This window comes from Mytilus californianus, unplaced genomic scaffold (assembly GCF_021869535.1).
Source record: "Mytilus californianus isolate M0D057914Y unplaced genomic scaffold, xbMytCali1.0.p SCAF_50, whole genome shotgun sequence".
Lineage (NCBI taxonomy): Eukaryota > Metazoa > Mollusca > Bivalvia > Mytilida > Mytilidae > Mytilus > Mytilus californianus.
This window is the reverse complement of record NW_026262702.1, coordinates 1290202-1316355: the sequence shown is the minus strand read 5'-3', so window position 1 is coordinate 1316355 and position 26154 is coordinate 1290202. Positions and strand designations below refer to the sequence as shown.

Below are 26154 nucleotides of genomic sequence, written 5' to 3'. Positions count from 1 at the left end.
GGAATATGTTGGCCGTTTCAAAGGTGACACCTACAATTTATCTACCAAAATATAAAATTGATAACCCAATGTTTAGATTTCGTAAAAACATTTCAAATTAGCGAAAACAACTATGTAAATCATTACTAATCTAAAAGGAACATGAGCCAAAAGGGTACGCTTAGCTAACCCTGTCCATAAATTTGACCTGACTGCATTTATAAATCGTGCATTACATATTGCTTTGCTCCTATGTTTTGCATTTTACCCTTTTATATCTAATATTTTTCTTTAACACATTTATATTTAAGGTCTTTATAAAGAATGCAGTTCCGCATTCAGTCTTGAAAACGCTGGAGAGAATGCACAATCTATAAAACTTTCAAAGAAAGTAGATTATGAAGTTTTAAAGAAGTGTGTATTCAGTATTGAGGTAATTTTCCTAAATAATATTCTTGAATAATATGATTCGGAAATCTAAATTATGTAACATCTTTTTTTTAATAATAACTGACTCAGTGTACTTATAATTACTCAGTGTGTAATCTTTGCGAAATAAGAGTAAAATTCAACTCCAAAGCTTATTCCGAGCAAATGCTTTATCTTTAGATTTTATTTTAACACGCAACATTAAATACAATTAAGATAAAATACTTAACAAATCACGAATAAAAGAAGATGTTGTATGATAGGCAATTGGACAAAAATCCACCTAAGACCAAACGAAAAGGATTTTATCTTCTATAGACAAAGGAACAGCATTCAACAATGAGCAAAGATTTTTCTGGATAAGAATTACTGTTGGAAAGACGACATCAATTTCAATGTGGCTGGTAACCACAGCGAACACAAATACAAAATGTGTAACAGATACAAACATAACTTTAAGAATAAATACATATAACTGGTATACAGTTAAACAATTATTTCTCCGTAAAAAATCAACAGATATTTGTTTTAAATGGTTAGATTATACCTGAGAAATATTACACAGACCTATCTGAGTCTATGATAATTATGTTTGATGCTTCATCTGTTTGAAAAACTTCATCTTTATGGATATTTCGGATATCCAAAGCAAATAAACAAATATACAAATATACAACTATACAAAGAAATACATGTATAACCAAAGAAAGAAATTCAAAGAAACGTGAAAAAAATAATAAATATGTTTAAATCGAATTCGTCAGTGAATGTTTAAATTATATATATAATTTTGTGTTCAGGCATATAATCCAAATAATAGGACGATGAGTACTTCCGTTTATGTGACAGTTGACATTTTGGATTATAATGACAACCCACCAGAATTTACTGAACAGTCTTCAAACAATGTATTTACAGTTCATCTTCTTGAGGATACAACCATCAACGATCGTGTGAGTTTAAGACTTTTCTTCCGTTTGCTTCAATTCTTGAATATATGCTTTCCCGGAAAACAATCAAGATTGTATGCATTTTCATTTGTATAAGTAATAACTATGTTGGGTTAAGTAAATTTAACTTTAGACATGAAATATGAAGATCTTTCAAAATACCTTTTTAATAAAGTATCAACCAAACCAACGCCGCATCTCTTTATGCGACTTTATTAAACTTTTTAATATCTTGGTGCAAATGTTTGACTTTCATTGTCAAACCTTTCCTTCGGAAATATTCTAAAACTGAGAAAATTGAAATAAAAGAAATATATTGAATGTGACAAAATTGTTTGAACAAATCAAATAAGAGCTTTTATTTCTTGTCATGTAATTTCGAATTTGAATTAAATGTAACTCTTTAAAAATACTTTTAGCACATTAATTCAATATCTATTAAATGCAGCTCTGTATTGTCAATGACTTTTGTGCTACAATCTGTATTAACTAAAAATCAAAAATTGCAGGTATATCAAACGTGTATTCGATATGTGGTACCGGTGCATAAGTTACGTAACAAGTTCCCTTTTTAATAATTTTTTCAGCTGGAAAGAAATTCTCTGAAATATTATTCCACCGAAAGAATGTTATAGTATTTTCTCCTAACTTAAAGATGATTGTTCAAGTAAGTATTCCAAAGGAAAAATTTAACATACCAATATAATAAGACGAGGTTTGAAATATTCTCCAGCATTAAAATTGTTGCTTTTGTTAATGATATCAAATGTTATGTTTAAAATGAAAATACCTTGCTATGGTGTAATGTAATAACATATCTATATTCACAGCAAAATTTTGGTACCGTAAAGGATGATGACTCTGGGGCGAATGGAGACATACATTTGACTGTACTTAATGATGATTGTTGGGTTACTGTAACAAAAGGTTAGAAAACTTTAGAAATAATCAATTATATGTTTATGTATCTAAATATCGAACTACATATGGTTATCGGGTTTTTCTACGCATTAATGTCGTAAAATATCTTCCGCGAGCCACAATTTGAACCCTTTTAGTTAGTAAGTTTATGATTTACGATATCTATGCACAGAAAACCCAATAATCTGTTTATCGTGCTTTTTTGGTCTTTCCCTCATATTTAAGACAGTTCTACGCTTGACGAATGTAAGTCTCTTCACACATTGTAACATCGCTGATAACTTCTAGTTGAACGTTTCAAAAGCCGTGAAGGAATTACAGAGTGACTTAGTAAGGTAAAATAGGCGAAGGGAAGGACGATAAATAAAATTGGCACGCTTTTAATAATATACTGACGGACTTTAAAACGGAAAACACATTTTTTAAATTCTTTTTTTTTTTTTAAATCGTGAAAAAACCTTTATAATATAGGTATTCATGCATACCATATAGTTGAAGTAATGCTTGTATATACTCCGAAATGTAGGATGAATGATTAAAAAAATATATCTAAAACAAGTCATGCGCAGAAATAAATAGCTATCCTTTATTATGATACAAGGAGATGATTGCCAATTTATCATTTGATTCCTATAGTTCAATGAATAGCAATTATTTAAAAATTGGATTTTTGATTTTTAATATTACTTACGGACATATGCTTATACTAATTATGAGAGTTTATGTGGATGCAATAGGGTAACTGGAAAAGAAGCTTCTGACTATATTCTGAATCTAAATTTACCTTAATAATATGTATACAATTTTAGACGCAGAACAGCTGATTTTGCAGGTTAAGGAGAATGCAAACCTCGATTATGAAAGTGGACCGAGACTAAAAGATTGTATTATAAAAGCTACCGACAAGGGCACTCCTAGCTTGAGTTCAACAGTAACACTGAGTATGATTCTAGTAGATGTAAATGATAATCGACCTGTTATAGCTAACCCTAACATAAATACAAGTGTGTCCCGTGATGCTGACGTTGGAAACACGACAATTGTAAATGAAATACCAGCTACTGATGCAGATTCGGGTGAAAACGGCAAGTTAGGTTATAGAATACGTAAGTAAACATTAGTATTGTTTTATTTGTCTAATTGCAGATTGGTATTACGATAGAAAAATAACTCTAAAAGATTGATGAATATAATGTAATGATTCAAAGTTTAGTTATAAAACTTGATAAAGACTCAAAAAGAAACATCACTTGATATATATTTAAAACAATATCTTTAAATACTAGTATTTGAACAATATATCCTCTGTAAAAAAAATACTACATAAACAAATGAACTTTATTCTACTCCACACATAATTAAAAAAACACACATAAATACTTACCTACGTCAATTTTGCATACAATGTATATATGAAGGACAGGCCTAGATATTCGTGCGTCTTCATCCTCTTTGAAACTAGTAATCTCAAAGATGTATTAAGGTAAATCAAAAAAGAAAGTGCGATTAATTCCGACAAAATCAAACATTCGACTATATCAACTAATTGTTTGAATGAAAAAAACAACTGTTATATACTTGACTTGGTACAGACATCTTCCGAATAAAATGGTGGGTTCAACCTGTTTTTATAGCTAGCTAAAATTCCCACTTGTATGACAGGTGTTCATAGTTCCATTATATTGACAAAATTGGGTGCGCAAGCCAAACAGACATAATTTGTTAACGTGATAATAATTATAATTCAGCAGCCAAGTCTGTATTAACATACACCAAAGATATACAACAAAACTAACTTAAATCGGTCAAAGACTCCAACAAAAAATGTTTTGTAGTTAATATTATATTCAGTATAGTAAAACATAATGACATACATCTTCCCGATAAAATACAAATTAAGTACAATATAAATACAAAGGTGTACAACGTGAAAACAACACTATAAAAATCACATGCGGCCGTGACTTTTAAATCACTTTATCTCACTTTGTAGAGGCATCGGAACATTCATCAAAATTTACCATTGATGCAGATACAGGGAAAATTACTTTAAACTCGCCTTTATTAACCGTTCAGAAAGATAAAATGTCGATTGCAGTAATCGTTTCCGACAAAGGTGATCCTCCATTGTCAACAACAGCAATGGTAAAATTTATTTTTCTTTATATATTTGAACAAATTGGTCGTTGCTTTGAAAGGTAGAGCAATTGACTAACTCTGAAAATTAATGGTTCGTTTGTGTCAACCATATTCATATATTTCTGTATATATTCTTAGCTTCTTTGGTTTGGGTTAGGATTACGAGTGTAGATTGTTTAAGGGCAGACGAAACAGTTGTGATCACATGTTGTATTTTTAGCCCTGTAACTGTATCGTATGCCCTTAAAGGGATACCCAACACTTTGACTAAAATTGATTTGGCTCGTTTAATTTTCATTAACTTTTGAAAAAATATTTACTTTGACCTGTTGACAAAATATAAAAGTTTAAAGAAATTTGAACCACGCATTTTACAAGAACAATTTCATTGGATTTATAGCAGTTTGACGAACACTAACTTTGATCATTGAGAAGTTTGATTTTTCTTACTAATAATATGTCATTAAAAGAGGGACGAAAGATACCAAAGGGACAGTCAAACTTATAGATCGAAAACAAACTGACAACGCCATGGCCAAAAATAAAAAGACAAACAGACAAAGAATAGTACAGATGACACAACATAGAAAAACATAAAGACTAAGCAACACGAACCCCACCAAAAACTGGGGGTAATCTCAGGTGCTCCGGAAGGGTAAGCAGATCCTGCTCCACATGTGGCACCCGTCGTGTTGCTTATGTTATTACAAATCCGGTAAATAGTCTAATTCTGTAGGTCATATTCGTGAAAAGGGAAGGGTATTGTAGTTACGACATAAGGAACATATCCGATATCATCTATGAAACGTTTATTCCATAACGGTCAACCAACTCGTGATGGCGTCCGTAAAATTTACGATGGGATGATTTCAACTTCACAATTTGGAACTCTTGGTTTAATGGCTTCCTTGTGAGCAGCAATCCTCTATCAAGGAAATCATGATAGGAAATACAAGCCCGGGAATATCGTATCAATTGGGAGATATATACTCCGTATGCAGGCGCTGCTGGAATGTTGCTACATAGAAATGGAAAGTTCACATTTGGAAAGGTGAAATCATCTCTTTTGTCGTAAAGTTTTGTTTTCAACCGACCCTCATTGTCAATTTCTAGATGTAAGTCAAGATATAAGGCAGACTTAATTATATCTGTAGTATCCTTTATCTCTAGTTCGATGGGATAGATTCGTTCAACATAGTCACCAAATTTTGTATTATTTAGTGAGAGAACATAATCTATATAGCGGAACGTAAAGTAAAACGTAAAACATTCAGCTGATTTTTAAAGAGTTAACCCCCTATGTGTTCTGTACCTCCTTAAATTCTATTTCACTTGAATGTGTTAAAAGCATTGATGAAATAAATATTTCAATGCCATAAGTTATTCAAAAAGTGATCTCCATTCACCAAGGTCTATGTCATAACTTGCCAACGTTCACAGCTTGAAGGAATATTTCATGCAATGTTTTCACAAAATACTTTACTTTACACAGTGATCACTTTATAGTGATATTGAATAGGTGCGCCCTTTTTTTCAAATTGGAACTACCTGAATAACAAAATATAAGACATGAAATTATGACTTAGACATCCGAATATGTAAGTTCTGAAAAACAGATATGCTTTGTCAACATCACAGTGTATGAATCATAGATACAATGTTATTTTTGATTAGCAATATTAAAATGAAATGCACAATAGACCCACCTAATTCACATGTAGAATTTCAAACCTTGACACCAGTCTGTCAATAAAGTTATAGGCAAATGAAGTTTAATCATGTTTATGTTGGGTTGAGTTGCTCTCTGTGATTTTTAATCATTATGATGTTTAAGACTGTTTGTATGACAACGAAGGTACAAGAACAAAGCACATATTATCTTTAGTATAAAGATTAAGATATGTCATATTAGTTTTGAATATTTGCATGCTATAACCGGTGAAGCCAGTGATGAACATTGTATTGATGTTGGTATGTTCTGCTTCTTCGCAAAAATTTTATCAGTAATAGCAAAGACACTGCATTCTGTTTTTCATCATATAGCTTATTTCTTTAAATTAAAAAAAAACCACAAAGAAACATGTTTGTTTATGTTAGAGAAGAATCCATGCAACATCAATCTTGATATGACTGTAGATTATTGTTCAAATATAAGATATTTATTCAACCGCTGTTTTGCTTAAATTTGTTAGTTATTGTCAATGAAATGATTTTAGAGGTACAAAAAGTATGATGTTAGAGTTTTATTAGTTTATATTTGGTTTGTCCTCAATCTTTAAATTCAAATAAGATCCAGAAATCTTTGGTTTTTTGTTTAACAATATGTCAACAACATTAATATTGTATCAAAATTATACATTGATTTAGGTTTCAATCCACATACTTGATGAAAATCCACGGCCTTATTTTGCACAATCAGAAACAGTTAACGTCACAGAGCATGCTCCAAAACCAAATGGCAACCTAGGTATAGTAGAAGCATATGATAGAAGCGGTGATCAAATTATTAAATGTGATTGTACATATTTACTCGACACTAAACGAGGTAGGTTTAATTTCAGCTTTATGCATTTGCTCCCCTTTTCCTTCACCTTTTCACCCATTAAAGGTTCCAGTTAAACATTTTAATGAAATATCATACAGGATTAAATAATTAAATCATTTATAAACATAAAAAGAAGTCATTGAAAAAAAGAAGCATTCAAATTCAATTAATATATAGCTGAGATTTTTTATGCTTATAAGGCGTATTATCGCTATTTTGTGTATTTTTCCTTTGAACTATTTTTATGATAATGTTTCATATCATGCTGCTTGCTTGAGAAATAAAAAAAATATCGTCAGAAACTAAAGGCGCACGTGACATTGTCAATGTAAACATCAACGACGTCATAGGCAAAATAGCGATAAAAAATTTATCAATGGTCTTTCAAACTCGAGGATGTTCTCGGCCACAGCTCATCTCAGGGCTATCGCCCTTGGATGAAATTGTTGCTGAGGAACACCCTCTCGTTTGAAAAACCATCGATAATATATAATTCACACACATGCAAAAGAGATACTCAAGTTGTGCTTGGTAGGTATTAGTTTATCCTATGTTAATATTCACGTTTTAAATTTATTATTTAAGGCATACCGTCATACCATAATGCATAGCCCAAGTGTGCTGAAATTGGCGTTAAATACTAACAATCAATAAAAAAATCAATCATTTTATAATTATTTATTAAGTCATTGCCTGAAGTACTATAAACGTTTTAGGTTTTAAAGAACGTTTGTAGTTATAGGATTTCCAGCATCTGAATTTTTGCTGGTCTATAATTTAGATATTTTGCTTTTTCACTTATTTTTTGTCTTAACTTTGCTCAGGAAACATTACGTACATCGCAATTTAATCATTGTTCATTACGTAAGAATGCAGCTTTCAGCACAAATTGCTGTCCTCGTTTTTTCTAACGGATAACCTCATGTCATGATAGTGTACACTGTAGTTGAAAAACATACATTTTTTGGTGTGGGCACATTAAAATTAGAATAAATAAGAGTGTTTTTTTCTTCAAATTTGTGTGATTGGTACTGTAAATTCCGCATAAATATCGAGTGAAAAAAGTATGGACGTTCCGTAATTCTCTGAATTAAAGAATTTCGGAATTCATCATTTAATTTCAGTTGAATATGATTTATCCCCTTTGTTCTAAACTTGACCTGCTGCAATATACCGCCATGATTATCAGTTATTAATTTCCACATGATATTTACTCTTCATTTACATATATTTAATATCTAGTTGTGCCCAGGGAATTCTCTCAGTTATGCATGATTGTCCTTAACCGTTTACCTGAATCTATCATAGCATTTATTATATGTATTTCAGAGGACATCATTATAGAAAGCAATACAGGAACTATCAAATTTAAGAATAGTAATTATGCTCTCGATCGGGAAAGCGAACCTTACGGAAAAGTGACCATTGGAGTTATAGCAACTGACAAAGGTTTGCCGCCAAAGAATTCCAAGACAATGCCATTTACAATAAATATACTCGATATTAATGATCACAGTCCAACATTCAAAGATGATTATTCCTTTAAAATACCTCAGGTAATTCGTAATAAAGAAAATACAAAATATCAAAACTAATAGTTTTCATTATATGCATAATTTTTGTCATTTTTGCTCGAAATATTCAATATGACACATGACTGATCATCGGGATGATATAGTTAAAATACAAAAAGTTTTACAATGCTCGTGCATGTTCACACTATACCACATCAGCAGGGGTGTGCTTCGTACAAACAATTGCCCATATAGAGTTAGAGTTATGAGGAAGAACGACTGAAATCTACACTACATAAGTTTTTCAATCACAATCACGAATTAGTTGACAGATACAAATTTTCTGTGTTTCATCTCACTAGCGACATGTGTGCACATTCTAAGATATGTAATTTCACCATTTTGACTGAGTGTGGATTCGAATTGCAGGCGATGCACGAAACACCTATCCTTTCGACGCACCAGGTCTGGCTCCTTTTAGAGTTCATGCGATTCTCTCAGTTTTTATTTGTTACCTTGATTAGTATCTTCCTAAATTAATTAATTGGGTTTGAACATCGGTAAACTACTTTTGTCTAATTTAACATCCTTTTGTGAACTTTTAAAATGTCACTGTCAACGTTATGTTATTTCACTACAAAAGAAGGACTGCCTACATGATTAAACTTGCATACATTTAATATTCACATAGGATAGAAATAGTTCAAAAAAGTATACATCATTATGTTCGTGTATGCATGAAAGTAATGCGTTATATGTATGTCTCGTAGAACAATGTCAAATGTATTCTACGAGAGTCTCTTCTTAACATTTTCCTTCGGTTTATATAATATATGAACCTAAATATAGGTTGCCTGAAATCGGGCTTACTTACCAATGACATTCTACTTTATGGTTGCGAGTACTAGAATACTTTATTTTGTTCACATCAGATCTACAGACAGACAACCACAAAATGACACAGAAAATTCAAGGGCATACGATACAGTCACAGGGAGGGGGAATGACGTTGCTAACAAAAATGTTACTTTTCACGACGTCAAACTGTGAAATATTGTTAAAAGATGCATTTTTCGCCTGATTTGAATCAATAGCTTGAAAATGAGTTCATGGACCCCTCTCTTTTAAAATGACATTTGACTTGATTATGTATTATCTATACCATTTTATATGAACAAATCACCTCTGATTTTTTTATATTGGATAAATATGCCGCAAAAAGTGACGTTTTTTTTCTAAAACAATGAACATTTAATCAAAATAAATTATTATTCCCAAAGAATTTTTACACAAATTAAGAGTATACTTCTGTAAAGAAGATGTTCCAAATGTTGTTTTTTTTTAACAAAAATCCGTTTGTGTTTATCTTTTGAAACAAAAAAGTTAGGTATGTCTTTCCAAGGGATAGAATTGTCCAAGAAACCTAAACTTTGACTAAATTTCTAAAATTTCGACCACATTTATCTCTAGAAGTAGCACATGAAGGTATACTTTTTTAACATATAAATGAATTCACTAGGGGGAAAAAAAGATTGTATGCAAAGTTTCGTCAAAAAATCACCTTGGGATCAAAACAGTATCGTATGCCCTTAAGATTAAGCAAAACAAAGTCTTATAACATTAAAGATAGAATTTTATAGAATATTTCGTAGGTTAAACGTTGTTGGTCAAACATTTTTCAGTCTGTCTTATCATGCACATTTGCAGTGTGACTGATTTTATCACACTTTTACACCCTTAAGTTGAAAATCGTATGTGAGATGAATAACTGGAAAATACAAAATTTGAAGTATTAGCATTTCCTTATGTCTTAACCTTTATAACATTGATTATATCTCATAGAATGCACCTGAAGGTACTACCATAGGAACAGTGACTGCATACGATATTGACGAAGATCCTCAAACACTTTATAACATCAGCATAAGTAACAATGGGGGCTTTAATGAAACTGTGGTTACCATAGGGAATAGGACAGGGAAAATAACTACATCAGGAAACTTAACCTTACGTAGTGGCCAAAAAGGTGAAATAGAGGTTTGTTTATATAAAGATGTACATCGCCTCTTCTAGTAGGGTTGACATATTGTATAAGTATTATAAAAAAAGGAAAAGCAGAAAATGTAAATTGTAATAGATATTTAAAATGTGCATTCTGGTTATTTAGAATTCTTTGTAATTCGCATAGACATGTAAATTAAAATATACCAAACATATATATTTATATTTTTATCCCGTTTAAGGACAAAAATTTTTCAGCATAAAAATCTAATTCTAACTGTGTTGGGTTTTATTTTCAGACTTTAAATAACGGTTTTAAATCTAAGAGTGTGTAAATGAGTTGTAATTTACATTTTGAAAAAATTAACACACATACAAAATTTAGAGCATCATGTAATTAGCCTGTCTCAGCTTTTTCCCAACACAGTGATTTTAAATACAATTAAAAAAAATGGTTTGTGTGTGTATGCGGTTTGTTTCAACTTGTTATGTGAAAATAATTAAAAGAACATTATGTTGGAAAGATTAGCATTTTCACATGATTCCTTTGTTTATTCAAATTTCCAGGGCAAGGTTTTTGCGGTAGATGGGAAAGATCCTACTAAATCACCAAGCCGTGTCGGAATCAAAATAAAAGTGGAATTTGATTCCAACAACAAGCATGCACCTGTATTTCAAAATAGTAAGCAAATTTCCTTTTTTTTACATTTGTGGAAAATACATTTTTATTATGAAAACAAACCCCAATTTTTATGATGTTTTTTTCTGATTGGAATGCAAAACATGCATGCAATACAAGTTTTTTTTAATACAAAACTGCATCTTCAAAATGTATATTTTACTGTTACTTTTCACAAAATCAGTATTTTTTTATCGAAGCACTAGTCTATTGCAAAATTACTACATTTTATCAATATTAATGTTTCTATTGTGTAGCTCCATATGAAACTGCAATTACTTGGAACTTAGCAGCTGGTTCCCCAATAACTAAAGTCAATGCAACCGATGCTGATACAGGAAGAAGTGGCAACGTTACATACTCCATTATAGAGAATAGCAAAAGAGTAATTATTTTATTTGAGTAATTGGTACAGTCTGACTTGCGTTTAAGAGATAACTGTATTGTATTTGAAGCTTTGCGGACGTTCATTTGTAGTTTTACTGTCGCAAATTGAGTTCATCTGGCGATGCATGCTTCAAATACAACAAAATTATCAATAATATAATTCAAACTAAACAAATCATTCAATTTTAGTCATTATTTTGGTGTTAAATTTTCATTTAAATGAAATGATGTTATCTTCTTTGGCACATAAACTAGGTGACGTCATATGTATGCTTCCGGTGTCAAACGTAAACACCGGGCGTTTTTTGGCTTGAAATTCTTGTTCGAATCAGATTTTATCAAAAGGAGATTTCTAGGTGCAAAGTGTGAGTTTTTTTGCTAATTATTGGAGAAATTACATGTCCATACATTCCGGAATTCAAAATGTCGGCTACCCTCAGTTACAGACAGGTAGATAGAGCATTTTACGCTGATTGACATCCAATCAGAACAATTGATACAAAATAATTGCATTATAATTATACATTATTTGTATAGTATAAGCATAATGATGGTAATGCAAAGAAATGCAACTTCATTCTTTTATTAAGGTGGATCATTGGTATATATTTCCTATATAAACTATCCTTTGCCAGAATGTTAATTTTCCAATGCTTTTTTGCAAAATATAAAAAGTATGAGTCACCGTGCCATTTTTCAAGCTACAAGTCGAAATTGCCCAAATTTGTATAGATTGTTCATGAAAAAACGCTTATTTGTGAATAGAAAGAAATCTATGAGATAAAATATTAAAATAAAATATGAGAAGATAAGTTTTAAAATATGCTCTCATAAAATGAAAAGAAAAATTATGTCACCAACCTGGTTTTCTTGCTATAAGTAAAAATTGAATATTTTTCTATCATTCCTTTATAAGAAATTTACTATATGAGTTATTTCTTCTTAAATGACTATGTTGATAATTTGATTAAACCAACACAAATATTTGGTATTTGATAAATCAGTCTAAAAAAAAAAATAAATCACTTATTTTTCTTTATTGCAATAAACAGTCTAACCCATTAAATTGCCAATCTGTCTCAAAATTTGCAGATTTAAGCAAATAACTAGATCTATAGGGACTACTATTTTACAGTTTAAGATGACGATATACAGTTAATCTACCTTAAGATAAATTGCATAGAAAAAGGAAAGATTAACAGTTTATCACATGTATTAATGATGTTATATTTAACAACATTGGACTTCTTAAAAGATAATTTAATTAGTCATGGATAAGGCATTGAAACATTGCTTGATAGTATTAATGAACATTTAGTTAATCTCAATTAAAATATAATGGATTATTTATCGAAATGTGATCGAAACTTGGTAGAGATTTTGATAGTTATATAAAAAAAACATAAATACGTCGTGGTCTTTCATATCATATCGTTTTGGGAAAGTTGGATAGATTGAAGTGAATTTTCAATTACAAAAATTTTCAATTACAAGAATTGCATGAAAACTTATATATAAATATCACTGAGTATGTCACTCTATCGGTTATTTTTCCAGGTTTTTTCAGTTTTGTCGTGGTCTTTCATATCACACTGTACATATATAGTTGATGCAACTACTGCTTTATGTTTAGTTATAATTTTAAAATGTTGGTATATAATTTAATTTTGGATGTAACACGTCTTCTGATTGGCTGAAAGTTTTTTGTCATGTGACCGTGACTTCATCAACGTTTTTTTATGATTTACTACTTAAAAATGAAATTTAGAATTAAATTATAAGGAATGACTGTAATATTTTTTCTGTCGATTCGAAATAACCTCAAAAATGTGGTGCACACTTAAAAGAATCCGCTACGCGGGTTATTCAGTGTGCACCACATTTTTGATGTTATTTCTACATATTACAGTCATTCCTTAAGTGGACATTACATATTTGTTTACACAATTAATTCAGAATCAACTGTATCTTTTTAATGACATGCATAAGTTACCAAAATTAATTAACATATAAATGAAGTCATCATACTGTACTATTAGAAATCAACAACAGTCCTTTATATATATACAAAAATGTTTTCAATTGTATTTATCTTTTTTCATTAAACACCATATCCTTCTATCTTGTTAAAACTAATCTTTTGATTCATTCAGACAAAAACTCGACCCATTTATTTGTATGTAATATAATCAATGAGGATATCGATAGAAACAACCTTTGGTAACGTAAAATAGCATATGTTCATTTGATTTTTGTAGGAGTTTTTCACAGTTAATAATAAAGACGGTGTGATATCATTAGCATACCAGTTGGATTCTTCAATAGGGGACACTGATAAAGTTAAACTTTACTTGACAATAAAAGCTCAAGACAATGGTATTGTTCCAAAAAGCAGGTAAGTTTCAGAAGTTGTTGTTAGTTTGTTTGGTCGGACGGTTCTTTTCTACTTTGAACTATTTTTTAGGCACGAGTAATCATTATCTTTAATCGGAAAATTTTTAGAATAATTTAGGGTACACACATATATTCCCGAATAATTTATATAAAATATTGTAGATGTTTTTAAACTAAAACCTGTTTTCAAGAATTTCAAGAACTCATGTAGATTTTTCCGATTGTGTCCTATTCCAGATTGTGAAGTGTGAATTCGATGGCGGGTGATGTATTCATAACAATAGACGCTTACGCTGTCCAAGCACCCGGTTTCGCTCCCTTTTGGGGTTCATGCAATGCCCTCAGTTTTTATTTATTAACTTGATTTTCATCTTTCTAATCGATGCACAAGATTTGTATATCAATAAACTACTGCCGCCGTAATTTACCGATAAAGTAGATCGTTTTAACAATTTTTTTCTGAAATAGATGTGGAAATATAAGGGCTTGTAAAAAATATATTTTGTTTTTGTATTTCGCAGAACTATGAAACGTTGCAATAATCAGTTGACAAATAAAACTACGACATATATAAATGCAAAACAAAATTTTGCACCTTGAAAAGTAGCATGTCAATTTTTTTTTAGTGTTAACAGTCACGAGTATCGTATCGTAATCATTATGAATGTATAACAGATTGATCTACGTGTGCGTATGCGTCGAAAAGTTAGAGACATCAGTAGTTTATTTATGTACAAATCTCCGAAATCCAATATGAAGATATAAATCAAGGTAAAAATCGTTTGAACTCATACAACAGTTAGAGCGGTTTTGTCGACAGGATAAGATTCTCCTGTGTATGCCACACTCAGTCAAAATGCCACGATTGGTAATGAAACACGATTGATAAAATTAACAAATCTGACGGCTATTCTTGTATCTAAGGATTTTTGCGCGAAAACTTGTCTCTAGAGAGTTTTAACACAATAACATCGTATCGGTAAACCAAATCACTTCCAATAATCTTAAGAATATCTTTTGTTTCACCAAATTTCTTTACATTATCTATCATAAAATTTATTTGTTCTATCCTTAAGGAAAACATAAGTTAGAGAATGATCGATTTTCTTAATATGCTCTGATTTTCCAATTGGTCGTGAGGTTAGTAGTTTGTAAGTTATACGGAATTGTTCACGATACCTTCACAAAATAATATTTAGTTTTAAACATATAATACAATTTAATTTTATCAAATAATGAATGTTACTAAATCATTTTTTTTCTTTATCATTAAAGAAATATAGATTAATCAACCGAAAACTTCGCAAAGTTTGGGTTCAACTAAGGTGCGCGTAAACAGTTACCCTTTCGTAATTCCTCTATAGAAATAATTGCCGTTTGCATACGCTCTTTCAAAATGAGATGTGAAAAACTTAGGAAGAATGAGAGTTTGACATGCTCTGTCATTATTTATGTCGTTATATATATTAACCAAAAAATAAACTCGAGTTTCACTCTTATTCAGTACAACCACAGTAACATTACAAGTTACTGGTCAGAATCCCGGAGTTTGTATACAAGGTGCAGAACATTCTAAAGAAACGCAAGAATTGGAAGACGAACGGGCAACTTGGACCATTGCTGTTTATGTACTTGTTGGGCTTCTTTGTGTATTCATTGTACTATCATTCTTTTTTGTGTACAAGTAAGTTTTTCGTCTCCAATACTTTGAGAAGTACAAGTGAATTTTCAATTTCAAAACTCTAAAAATTATTAGAATTTACTTTACACATATTATTGATGGATTAACTAATGAGGAGTATGATAAGAGATAAGGAATTATTTTGCCCTTTGAACTTGGCAAATAGTAAAATTCATCATTAAAAAAATACAATAGTGTTATTAATGAATACTGATACATGTATATAAAGCAGGATACTATTTGAATAATTTAGTATAGAAATATCAATTGTGGCGTCACTATCGTCATTGATAAATTTTATTTTAATCTTAAATGGTTATTTTACACAACATGCTAAAGCAACATTTAATATCAGCCACAGCCTGACGCAAAAGTATAGTTTACCAATATTAACATCTTTGCACAAGACATCTTGTAGCAAAATGTCGTTTTGGGAAAGTCGAATAGATTGAAGTGAATTTTCAATTACAAAAATCTAAAATTACAAGAATTGCCTGAAAACTTATATATAAATACCAATTAATATGTCACTCTATCGGTTATTTTTCCAGGTTTTGTTCAGTTTTACATGTAACAAGAAGTTTGAAGTCCTATAGCAAAAATGATAGACAAAATTGAATGATAGAAATTTTTACATCTAACATCCGAAGTTTTATATTTGATAAAATAATAAAACTTTTTTCATTTTGATTTCAATGGTTCCGAATAGTGAACATAGCATACCTCCACCAAAAGCATGTTAAGGGGGTGTGCAAGAAACTAGTACATGTATATTCATGTCAGAAACCCTCCCCTCCTAAAAAACGAAATTACATTTAAAGCAACTTGAGTTTTCAGAAAAGTAAAAAGAAAGTAATAAAAACACAATGATTTAAAACCAACTTGATTTTCAGAGCTGGTGTCTGATAATTTATAATACATGCTGAGTTACTCATAACCGAAATAAAATCTTATTCATAAGCAACAAAGAGTCTCTTGTTGAGACTTAGTAGCGACGATTCCGTGGTTATCTGAATGAGATTTTTTATCGTTCAATGCATAATAAACTTGTCTCATTTAACTTTTTAGGGTATATATACCTATTCGATTAATTTTGTATTTACGTTTGTCAGGATTTGGTGTTCATTTATTTGAATTTAAATTTACAGATGGCGAACATCTTCTCCTGTAATAAGTACACCGGCAGAAAGAAACAAGCAGACATATTTTGATAATATGGAATATGACGAACTTGAAAAAAGAAAAACAGTAGAATATTCTCAATCAAATCAAGCTTTTGAACCTCCAAGAAAAGATATCGACTTTACAGAACAAGATCCTTATCAAAAAGTAAGTTAACCTTTTTTATTATTTCAACTGCCAGGGGGTAAATAGTGGTCTGATGTAAAAAAAGGTTATTGCTAAGCTTTAGTAATATATAACAAACAAAAACATACACCGATGTATGAACTTTCAGCTATGGATTTTTACAAAACATGTAATAAGTGTCTAAAATATAGTTACAGACTTTATCATTTTCATCACTACGTTTTCTTTAACACGCATTTAAAAAAGAAAAAGAGGCGACACATAATGCAAAAAATCAAAAATATTTAAATTAAATTAAATGATGAAATGATACACTTTAGTATTTGAAAAACTGGAAGCTTTTTTTTTTAAAGAGAAGGCCACACCAAATGATTGTTTTATTCGTATAATTTTTCATGCAAAATAAGAAAGGCGATGTATATTTTCATGTTATTTATTTCAAAATGTCACATAGTCAAGATCACTTTATCTTTACGAGTGTTTGTTGGAGTGTGTGCATTTAGTTGAAGATTTCACGTTTGATAACAACAAGAAAAAGATAAAAAATAAAAACAACAAATGTATAGTAGATAAAAGTTTTGTTAAAATCTTTATAAGAAGAGCGAGTAGTTCCATAGAACAATGCTGAGAACTAAATGTACATAATTGTGAAACCATCAGAATAATCACAACTATTAAATATAACAGTTAGAGCTTAAATTTAGTAAAAACTGGAAAATATTCAAATGATAACAATGGGAGGCAACTCCACACTTTCTTAGTTGACTTTTCAAATTGCAAGAAAAGTTTTCTAAAGTATCATTTGTAAAAAAATATATTTCTAAAAGATATAATTATTTTTAATTGGAAAGTTGTTTAAAATATTTATTTAAAGACCTAGGAAACTTGTCATAAAGTCGAAGTCGAAGTCGATTCTATTTTGATTAGTTCTTGATATTAAGGTTTTAAAATTTTAGAATTTTTAGAATTTACACTACAGGCACTAAAATGTTGTAGAAAATGTTGTCATAGTAATCAAACTTAAACATAATTTTTTTTCATGTTGGGTTAAAAACTTAAAAAGAAATTCATTATGAATTTTGTCAAATTCTTCAAATCTATACTTTCATTAGCCTGATGTATAAGTTGAAGGTAAACACTTATGCACTGCTGTTATATATGTAATGTGATCTCTCGGTGCAATACAAATATATGTATACTGGTAAACATGCATTGTTGTTATTGTTAAGACAGTACTTGTATCGTATGTTATTGATACAAAAGAGAACCCTATCATATTATAAGTTTCGGGAACTTTTAATGAATTTTGTTAACATTTAAGTATGCATATTAAAAACGCCGTGTAAGTTCAATCTGACCCTTATAAAATTAATTGTTTCACTAGGCTAAGTGTTGTTATTTAACATAAAAAAGCTTTGGTTCATTAGGGAAATGTCAGAAGCATGTATATGCGACCTCGTTCCAAATCGTTTTCAGAACTAGGTAAAATTATTTTTTCTTCTTTATCTCGTTGATGTTGATGAGATTTCAATTTCAGTTCTTTCAAACATCTGATAGAAATCCTGTCTGTCATGATTTTCCAATGAAACATATAAGGTCACTTCAGTAATAATTTCATCTTAAAACTCAAAGATTAAGATTTAAGCTTTGTATCAATTTTGGAATAACATTTACAGATTATTCACATTCAAAACAAAGTGTGTAAACCTTTTCTTTTAAGTGGTTCAGATTTTTTGGAAGTTATGAAAATATCCAGCATTCTGTTTTGTTATTAAGCCTGTTGAGTTATGACTTATCAAAGATTTATTAACTCATTGCGTTGTCATGGATACCTAATTTGATTTTAGATTAGTGAAAATACAAAGGATATCTAAAATTTTGAGTAAGTATGGTATCTAAATTTCATGTCACACAAATTAAGTTTCGAAATTTATTCAAATTTTGTTTTACTGCACTTATAAATGACAAAGTTAACCGATTTTGTCCTTCTAAAAATAAGTTTGAAATTGTAAATTGGAATACTTTAACCAACTTTTAACCGTTTTATCCAAAACAAAGTTGCAAGTTAAGAATTGCTCAGTAATAAGATGGTGTGACATTAAGTTTATTTTGTATAGCCTTTTCCCAAGACTCATATCTTACATCATGCATCTTACCTTATGATTTAATTCTTTATCAACTTATTTTCTTTGCTACAAAAACAGTAATTTTTTTACATGAAGCAGTTAAGGGAAAGGGCTATACGAGGATTGCGTTTGAATGGTATTCTAGTGAAAGCAAGAATACAATATCAAATAAGTTCAATGATTTTTAAAACAACTTGAATTCTTCGGAAAAAGCATTATAGACATTTTGCTAACGGTATCGTGCTTCAAGCCTGTACATGAAGTATTCATGATTTAAAGCAGATTTAAAATGAATGTAAAATAAGTGTATTTCCTGCTTTTATACCTTGCATTAGTTTTCTTTTGTAAAGTTCTCACTGTTTCTTATAGTGTATATTAGTTACAGAAAATCCCTAAGTTGATTTATTATTTGGCTGTTGCTTCGTCAGAGGGATGTGGTGTATTAACATGATACAGTTCAATTTTTTCCATTCCAAAATGAAAATAAAGAGTTGCGCCATGAGCGCATGATACGTCCGTCGCTTTTTCAAAGAATAAAGTTCCATAACTCTTCAATGTCATATCAGAAATTTATAAAAAAAAACTAAAGGGAGGTTATTTTGATAGATATAAACCAGTCACCAAAGTTTCACGAAAACTGCTCAAAGAACTTTTGATTTATTGTCCGAAAACTGGAAAATCCCCCTTATTTAATGAATAAAACCCCATAACTCAGAAATGTAAAATCTAAAATTTATAAAAATCGAAAGGGATCTCACGTCAATAGATATGAACAATCTGGGAACAGTATATATAACTTGCTATTAAGGTCAATATATACGTGCCTGGAACAATTCACCAAAGTTTCATGAAAACTGATAAAAGCATTTTCGAGTAACTGTCCGAAAACTGGAAAATCTCCCTTTTTTAATGAATAAAACCCCATAACTCGGAAAAGTAAAATCCAAAATTTATAAAAATCGAAAGGGAGCTCATGTCAATTAATATAAACAATTCACCAAAGTTTCATGCAAATTGGTTAAAGAATTTTGGAGTTATTGTCCGACATGTTAACGACGGACGGACGGACAGACGGACGGACAACAGTATACCATAATAAGTCACGTAAACGGCGTATAATGATATAAAAAAATTGATGTTAGCTACAAGCTAGGTCAATATTATAATACGATTAAAACTTTCGAAATTACTTTTTTTCTACCGTTATGAAAGTCGATTATGATATTACTCACTCAAACATGTAAATAAATTATAATATTGCATTAAAAAGTCATTAAAAGCCACATAGTTATTGCTTTTTGCAGACTTGAAAAACAATTTTAATTTTGATACTTCAGATAGTTTGCTAAAAGTATAATATTCAGTTTCAAAACTAGAAATAATATTTTACTCTGTCAAAAACGTTTATTAAAAACACCTTATGATAATGTTGCTTCATAAAGCCACTGACCAGTGCGTTCCATTGCATGTGTTAGAAATTACAAGCTTGATAGTTATTGCTTTTGTGCAGACGTTTAACAGGTTTAATATTGATACTTAAGACATCTTCCTAAAATAAAAATACACTTTTCAACTTCGAAATTAAAAGTTAATGTTTTCGCTGTCAACAAAGTTTCTTGTAAACAACCTTTTATGACGTTGAACCACGGACTATGGCGTTAATTTGCTTTTTAGTACTTAATAGTTAATGCTATATGCAGACGTTGCTATTTCAATGAAGATACAAAAATATAAAAAAAATGTTAATTGATGAGGTCATGTTTCCAATAAAATGGGTGTTTGAAACATCAAATTAGCTTAGATATCTTATAATTTGGTATTATTCTACTTTTGAACATCTTTTATCATGTAAAAAATGTATTTAGACGTGCTGAAAAAGCTTTCGTATACAAATTAAAAGCGATAATATAATTTATCCCAGTCCAACATCAGTAGTATTAAATGCATATTAAAGTGCTCTACTAAGGAGGCGAAGGATACAAAGTCGAAAAAACACCATTGGCGAAATAAAATGACGTAAAGACAAACAAATGCCAAAATATCACACGGAAAACAAACTAAAGATTTAACAAATGAATACAACCTAAAACCGGGGGCAAATTCGGGTGCTTCAGAAGGGTAAGAAGTTCCTGCACCTCTGGTGCAACTAATTTTAAATGATGTGCACCTAGTCCATTAAACATCATTACCACGAGTCGGCTGATTTTGTTAGTTTGGCCCTCAAATAAAGAGAATCATAAGAAGACATCTGTTCCGTAAATGTTTACCTAATAATTTGATTCATAAAAAACTACAGTATTTTGTTATGGAATTTTGGGTCAGTACATATAACCGTATTCGCTCTTGTCAAACTATATGTTTTTATAGCGTTAATGTGTTATATCAAAGTTTCAGGATGTACCCTTTCATCCTTACTCATTTTGAATTTCTGCTGTCTTATACTTCTGACTTCTAATCTCTTCGCAAAATTGACGCTTTGGTGCCTGAAAATAGTTTAAAACGGGTTTTTTTTTTGGAAAGATTACATTATGACACTATATAGAAATCTTACATTTACGCAATTGTATTAGATAATATTACGATTATAATTATATAAGTGCTACATTGGTTACCCGTTCTTTATATATTAATCCTTTTTCCTATATCATTTTCAGCCTTATGCACAAGCAGGAGGAGCAAGGTCAGTGCATTAATTATAACTACATTCTTTCGGTAGTGTAATTGAAAAACAAATATCTTATTGACATATACAATGTATATATACAATATTCGTAAATAGGAAAATATCGAATATATTAGTACGAGCTTTAGAAACAGAGAGAAAAACGAGGCTATCCGACCTTTTCTTCTGATTCGTAGCGAGTACTAATACATTTTGCATTTTCTTACAATGTACGAATATTGTTTTTCTCCTGCAATTTAACATTTACGCTCAAACTTATAGTTTCATTTTTTTCATTTCTCAACCGTTCAATTTGTTTTCATAGAATCAACATGACATAAACCTTAACCCTACATTGAGCTGACTTTTTGACGTAAACAGTAATTTGAATATAACCGGTGGTTCACATTACAACAGAAGCGGGATACCAGGAGACTATAAAAAAAGTAAAATAACAAAAATACCGAGTTAATTCCGACGAAAATTCAAAACGGAAAGTCCCTAATCAAATGACAAAATCAAAAGCTCAAACACATCAAACGTTCATCGTTTCATGTTATCTGTCAACCTGTATTTGTATAGTAATTGCAGGATGAATATTTATAAACTTATCGAAGATACCAGGCTTATAGTTCGGTAAGCCAGACACGCGTTTCGTTTTCGTAAGAATCATCAGTGGCGCTCGATAATTTTTCGAATAATTGGAAGTTGCAAAGGGTCTAACAGGATACTCTATAATTCAAAAATCATTAAAGGATGCTAAACTTTATATGATTACAACAAACTAATTTAAACCCTTTTGAAGCGACTTACTGTTAGTGTGTATAAGATATTTGAAGTGGTGTTCGTTATTCCATACAGTAAATCTTCATTTCCAAGAAACATTGTTTCTTTATCTTCTTCTACATCATCGGTTTCACACTTTATGTCAATACGCAACCCCTTTAAACCGGCTTGACAGAATTCAATCAAAATGTACAGGTTCTTTTACATGAAATAAAGTTGTGCACCTATTATTATAATTTTTAACAATGATTTGGGGAATTTTTTATTCCAAAATATAGACTTTTGTGCGTATATCGTTTTGTTAAAACGCATAAAAAACGATTTTGATTCTCCCAATATTTAACATGCCATTGAGTGGTGAATATGTTATTTTAATTTATGATCCGACTGGTTTTCAGAATATCTTTTACCAAGATATGCACCTGGACATTTCTGCTTATATCATTTTGATAGGGAGAAACTATTTAAAAAGGACTTGGCAGAATTCAAACAAATTTACCAAAAAAAGGCTGACTCTTATAGAGGAAATGATGTTGTGCATCTGATAATCTCATGTTGATTTTAGTGATTTTTGGGGGTTTCAAACTCCCCAACATTGATTTAACCCTTACTTTGTATAACAAATTGTAAATCCGCGACACCTTGAAAAAAGTTTCTCCTTATAAGGACATCAAATTGTTCTTCGGCTTTTTTACTTTTTATATGAGTAGAAGTAAGGATTTTCCAATCCTTAATCTTCCCCTGTCCTGTTGATTTATAATGGAGACTACAGGCGACACACGGGTTTCTTGGAAGATTTCACATGTTTCGTTTAACTGTAGTTAACATCAACGAGCATTTAAGAGTATTCACGTCGAAATTGAAAATCACAAATTTCTAAATCTTTTTCAGACTACACGTGCATACATATTTATAGAAACAATGAACTAGTAAGGGGAACAACCACCAAGTTTAAAAGGTTCAAATCTTTTTAAAAAAAGTTGCAAAAAGGTACTATCGCCATATTGTGTTGGTTATTAAACCTTTTAAACTTGGTCAGTTCTTTTCTGTTTGTTTTGTATTTTATTTATATAACCAGCTACCATCTTTATTCTGTTGCATACTTGTACATAAATTTTGCATTAAATTTTTTTTAATTTTTTTATCAGTTTCAAGACGTCACCTTACGATGAACCTATACCAGATTTAAAAGCAATGTCAAATGAACCTAAACCAGACTATCCTGTTTATGATTGGGAAACAAAAGCAACTAAAGTTCTACCACCCGTAGTACCATCATCATATGGATCATCATCATGATACTGCTTATCCAATAACTAAAATGAGATTAAATTATCGTATCAAACTATCTGATAGACCAGGATAAGGGACATAACTCTTGACCATCACCGATGCGTTTGTGTAAACCATGTTTAAAGATATATTCTATGCTTTTTGGTAACACAGATTATTTTAATTCATAACAGAACCAAACTTGCAATATTGACTTCATCATTACTTTATTTCATTCTATTATCTATTTCAAGCAATAAAAAACATATAAAGCTTTATTCCAAATACTATTTTACTGATTTTAAGCTCAAATTGGACTAGTAGTAACATATAGGTTATGCAAAGGAAACTGCATATGGATATTACCAATGGCCAATATGATTTTTTTATTCTCAATGTCATAATTCTATTGGTTAATTTCTACTAGGAAAGCAGTGTGCTTACTAATAGTCATATATTTATCAGAGGTTGTTCATTTAATAAAAAATAAATTAGTCCAAACCTAAGACATAATTGAAAATATTGTCCCCCCCTTTTTCTTCAAATTGGTAAAGGGACATTTTTGGTAAACACCATACTTCTGTGGTACAACATAGATTATGAAGATCAATTTATATACAGTCTGTATCCCTCAGCTGGATAACTTGTTAAACTGGTTAAAAATTGCATGTGCCGTGAGATTTTTGAATTCATAAATGAGTATATACCAATTGCCTAAATTGTAAATGGCTACCATAAGAAAACCAATAAAACTTTGAAAATCATAGAATTATATGACCAAAAGCTATTGTTTTACCATAAACAAGTCATAATATACATGTGTTAATGATTTCAATCCCAAATAATGCAAAAATAAGAACTTGGAGTCAAGTTTTAACTGCATGCATGCTGTATGACCATAAAAGGCTAAAGTACCTTATTGTGTCAATTTAAGAGCTGAAATTTCCAATAAACAGAATTGTTCATCCAAAAAAGTTGATTAAACATGATAACTGACATCAAATAAGACTAATTTTCATTGGAATAGGTACAACTACTAAAATTGAATTTTTAAAGATTCTCTGTAATAGGAAGTACACCACTAATTCATGGCTCCATTGCTCTCTATGTTAAATTCCTCAATTTCAAGCAGGCACAGCTCTTTTGTTTTAAGTTCAAATAAAGTGACAATCAGTGCATTTCAAAGCAACACTTTATGGTGCCTTGTACTGAATAAATCAACATACCTTTAATGGCATATAAGAAAGAACTGGTTCCCGGAACTGTACCAAAACAGGTACTTCAGATCTGACAAACAGGCAAACTTTACCCTCATTTTAAAATTTCATGCAATTTGTTTTTTATTCAAAATTTTAAATCTAAAAGTGTTTTACAATGATCACCTGTCATTCATCTTTCATTTGATACCAAAATTACCTAAATGTTCTACATATTTTGAAAGTAACACCCATGCGTAGGAACTATTTTGTGTTAAATATGTACTACTTTCTGGTATGTGCTTTCTAGCCGGGTCCGAATTAGTGGTGTTACACCTTCGGGGTCACAAGAATGCAGAAAACATCAATAATGAAACTGACTTCTACAAACGCATTATTGATCTAAAGAGCTACATCCCTTAAGCGTGGTTTTCATCCTCCATTCCTTCTTCATATTGTATTTTTTTATTCATCATCATCACAGTAAATTAGAGTTAGTATTATATATATATATATATGTATATTGTACATACTTTGCAGATTTATATAATGCACAATGATATTATTGTTTGAGATGATGCCAATTTTGGTTCTACTTTATCACATTTTTCTCTGATTTCAGATTGTTAGAATCAAATTGGTTATCGGATATTGTATACTAATATATTTTATGTAGAATTTAGCATCATATTTAATTGCGGGTGTATAGTAGAAATGAAATTGTAGTTAAATTCAGTATTATATTATGTTCTTTCTTGAAAATAAAATAATAATATGGATATTCAAGAATGAATTAGAATATTTGCGTTCACTCGGTGAGATATATTATAGGATCCCAGACATCTTAGTTTTAGCTAACATCATAAAGACATCGAACTTCTATTTTATACAATTGAAAGGTTCATATTTAATGCAATATATCATTCATTTGTCATAGAAGGACAAGTTTCAGTTTCAACAACACAGACCTTATGAAACACAAGATGCGCCATAAATCGAGAAGATTACTTTTATTTGCCTTACAGTATATAATAATAAGATGTGGTATGATATCCAATGAGACAAATACGAGTCCAAATAACGCAGATTTAAGCAATTATAGATCACCGTACGCCCTTCAACAATGAGGAGCATAGAGCAATATCATTCTTGGGATTTTACCTTACATAACCATGGATTAAACTA

The 26154-nt window shown here is 30.4% G+C and overlaps 1 protein-coding gene across 2 annotated transcripts in view; it reads left to right on the top strand.

Annotated features, from left to right (window-relative positions):
* Positions 1-25758, top strand: part of LOC127703772 (protocadherin Fat 4-like) — a 53756-nt gene extending 27998 nt beyond the window's left edge. The window contains exons 12-27 of one of the 2 annotated variants that reach the window (XM_052207854.1): positions 291-412; positions 1209-1361; positions 2189-2285; positions 3089-3385; positions 4273-4424; positions 6786-6963; positions 8293-8519; positions 10320-10514; positions 11046-11160; positions 11415-11542; positions 13803-13939; positions 15443-15622; positions 16768-16948; positions 18775-18809; positions 21708-21733; positions 23650-23823. In XM_052207854.1, the coding sequence (XP_052063814.1) occupies positions 291-412; positions 1209-1361; positions 2189-2285; positions 3089-3385; positions 4273-4424; positions 6786-6963; positions 8293-8519; positions 10320-10514; positions 11046-11160; positions 11415-11542; positions 13803-13939; positions 15443-15622; positions 16768-16948; positions 18775-18801 (2189 nt within the window). In that variant the 3' untranslated portion in view covers positions 18802-18809; positions 21708-21733; positions 23650-23823. Of the gene's footprint in view, positions 1-290; positions 413-1208; positions 1362-2188; positions 2286-3088; positions 3386-4272; positions 4425-6785; positions 6964-8292; positions 8520-10319; positions 10515-11045; positions 11161-11414; positions 11543-13802; positions 13940-15442; positions 15623-16767; positions 16949-18774; positions 18810-21707; positions 21734-23649 lie in introns of both variants that reach the window. The other variant, XM_052207853.1, reaches the window with a different exon arrangement.
* The last annotated feature ends 396 nt before the right edge of the window (positions 25759-26154 follow it).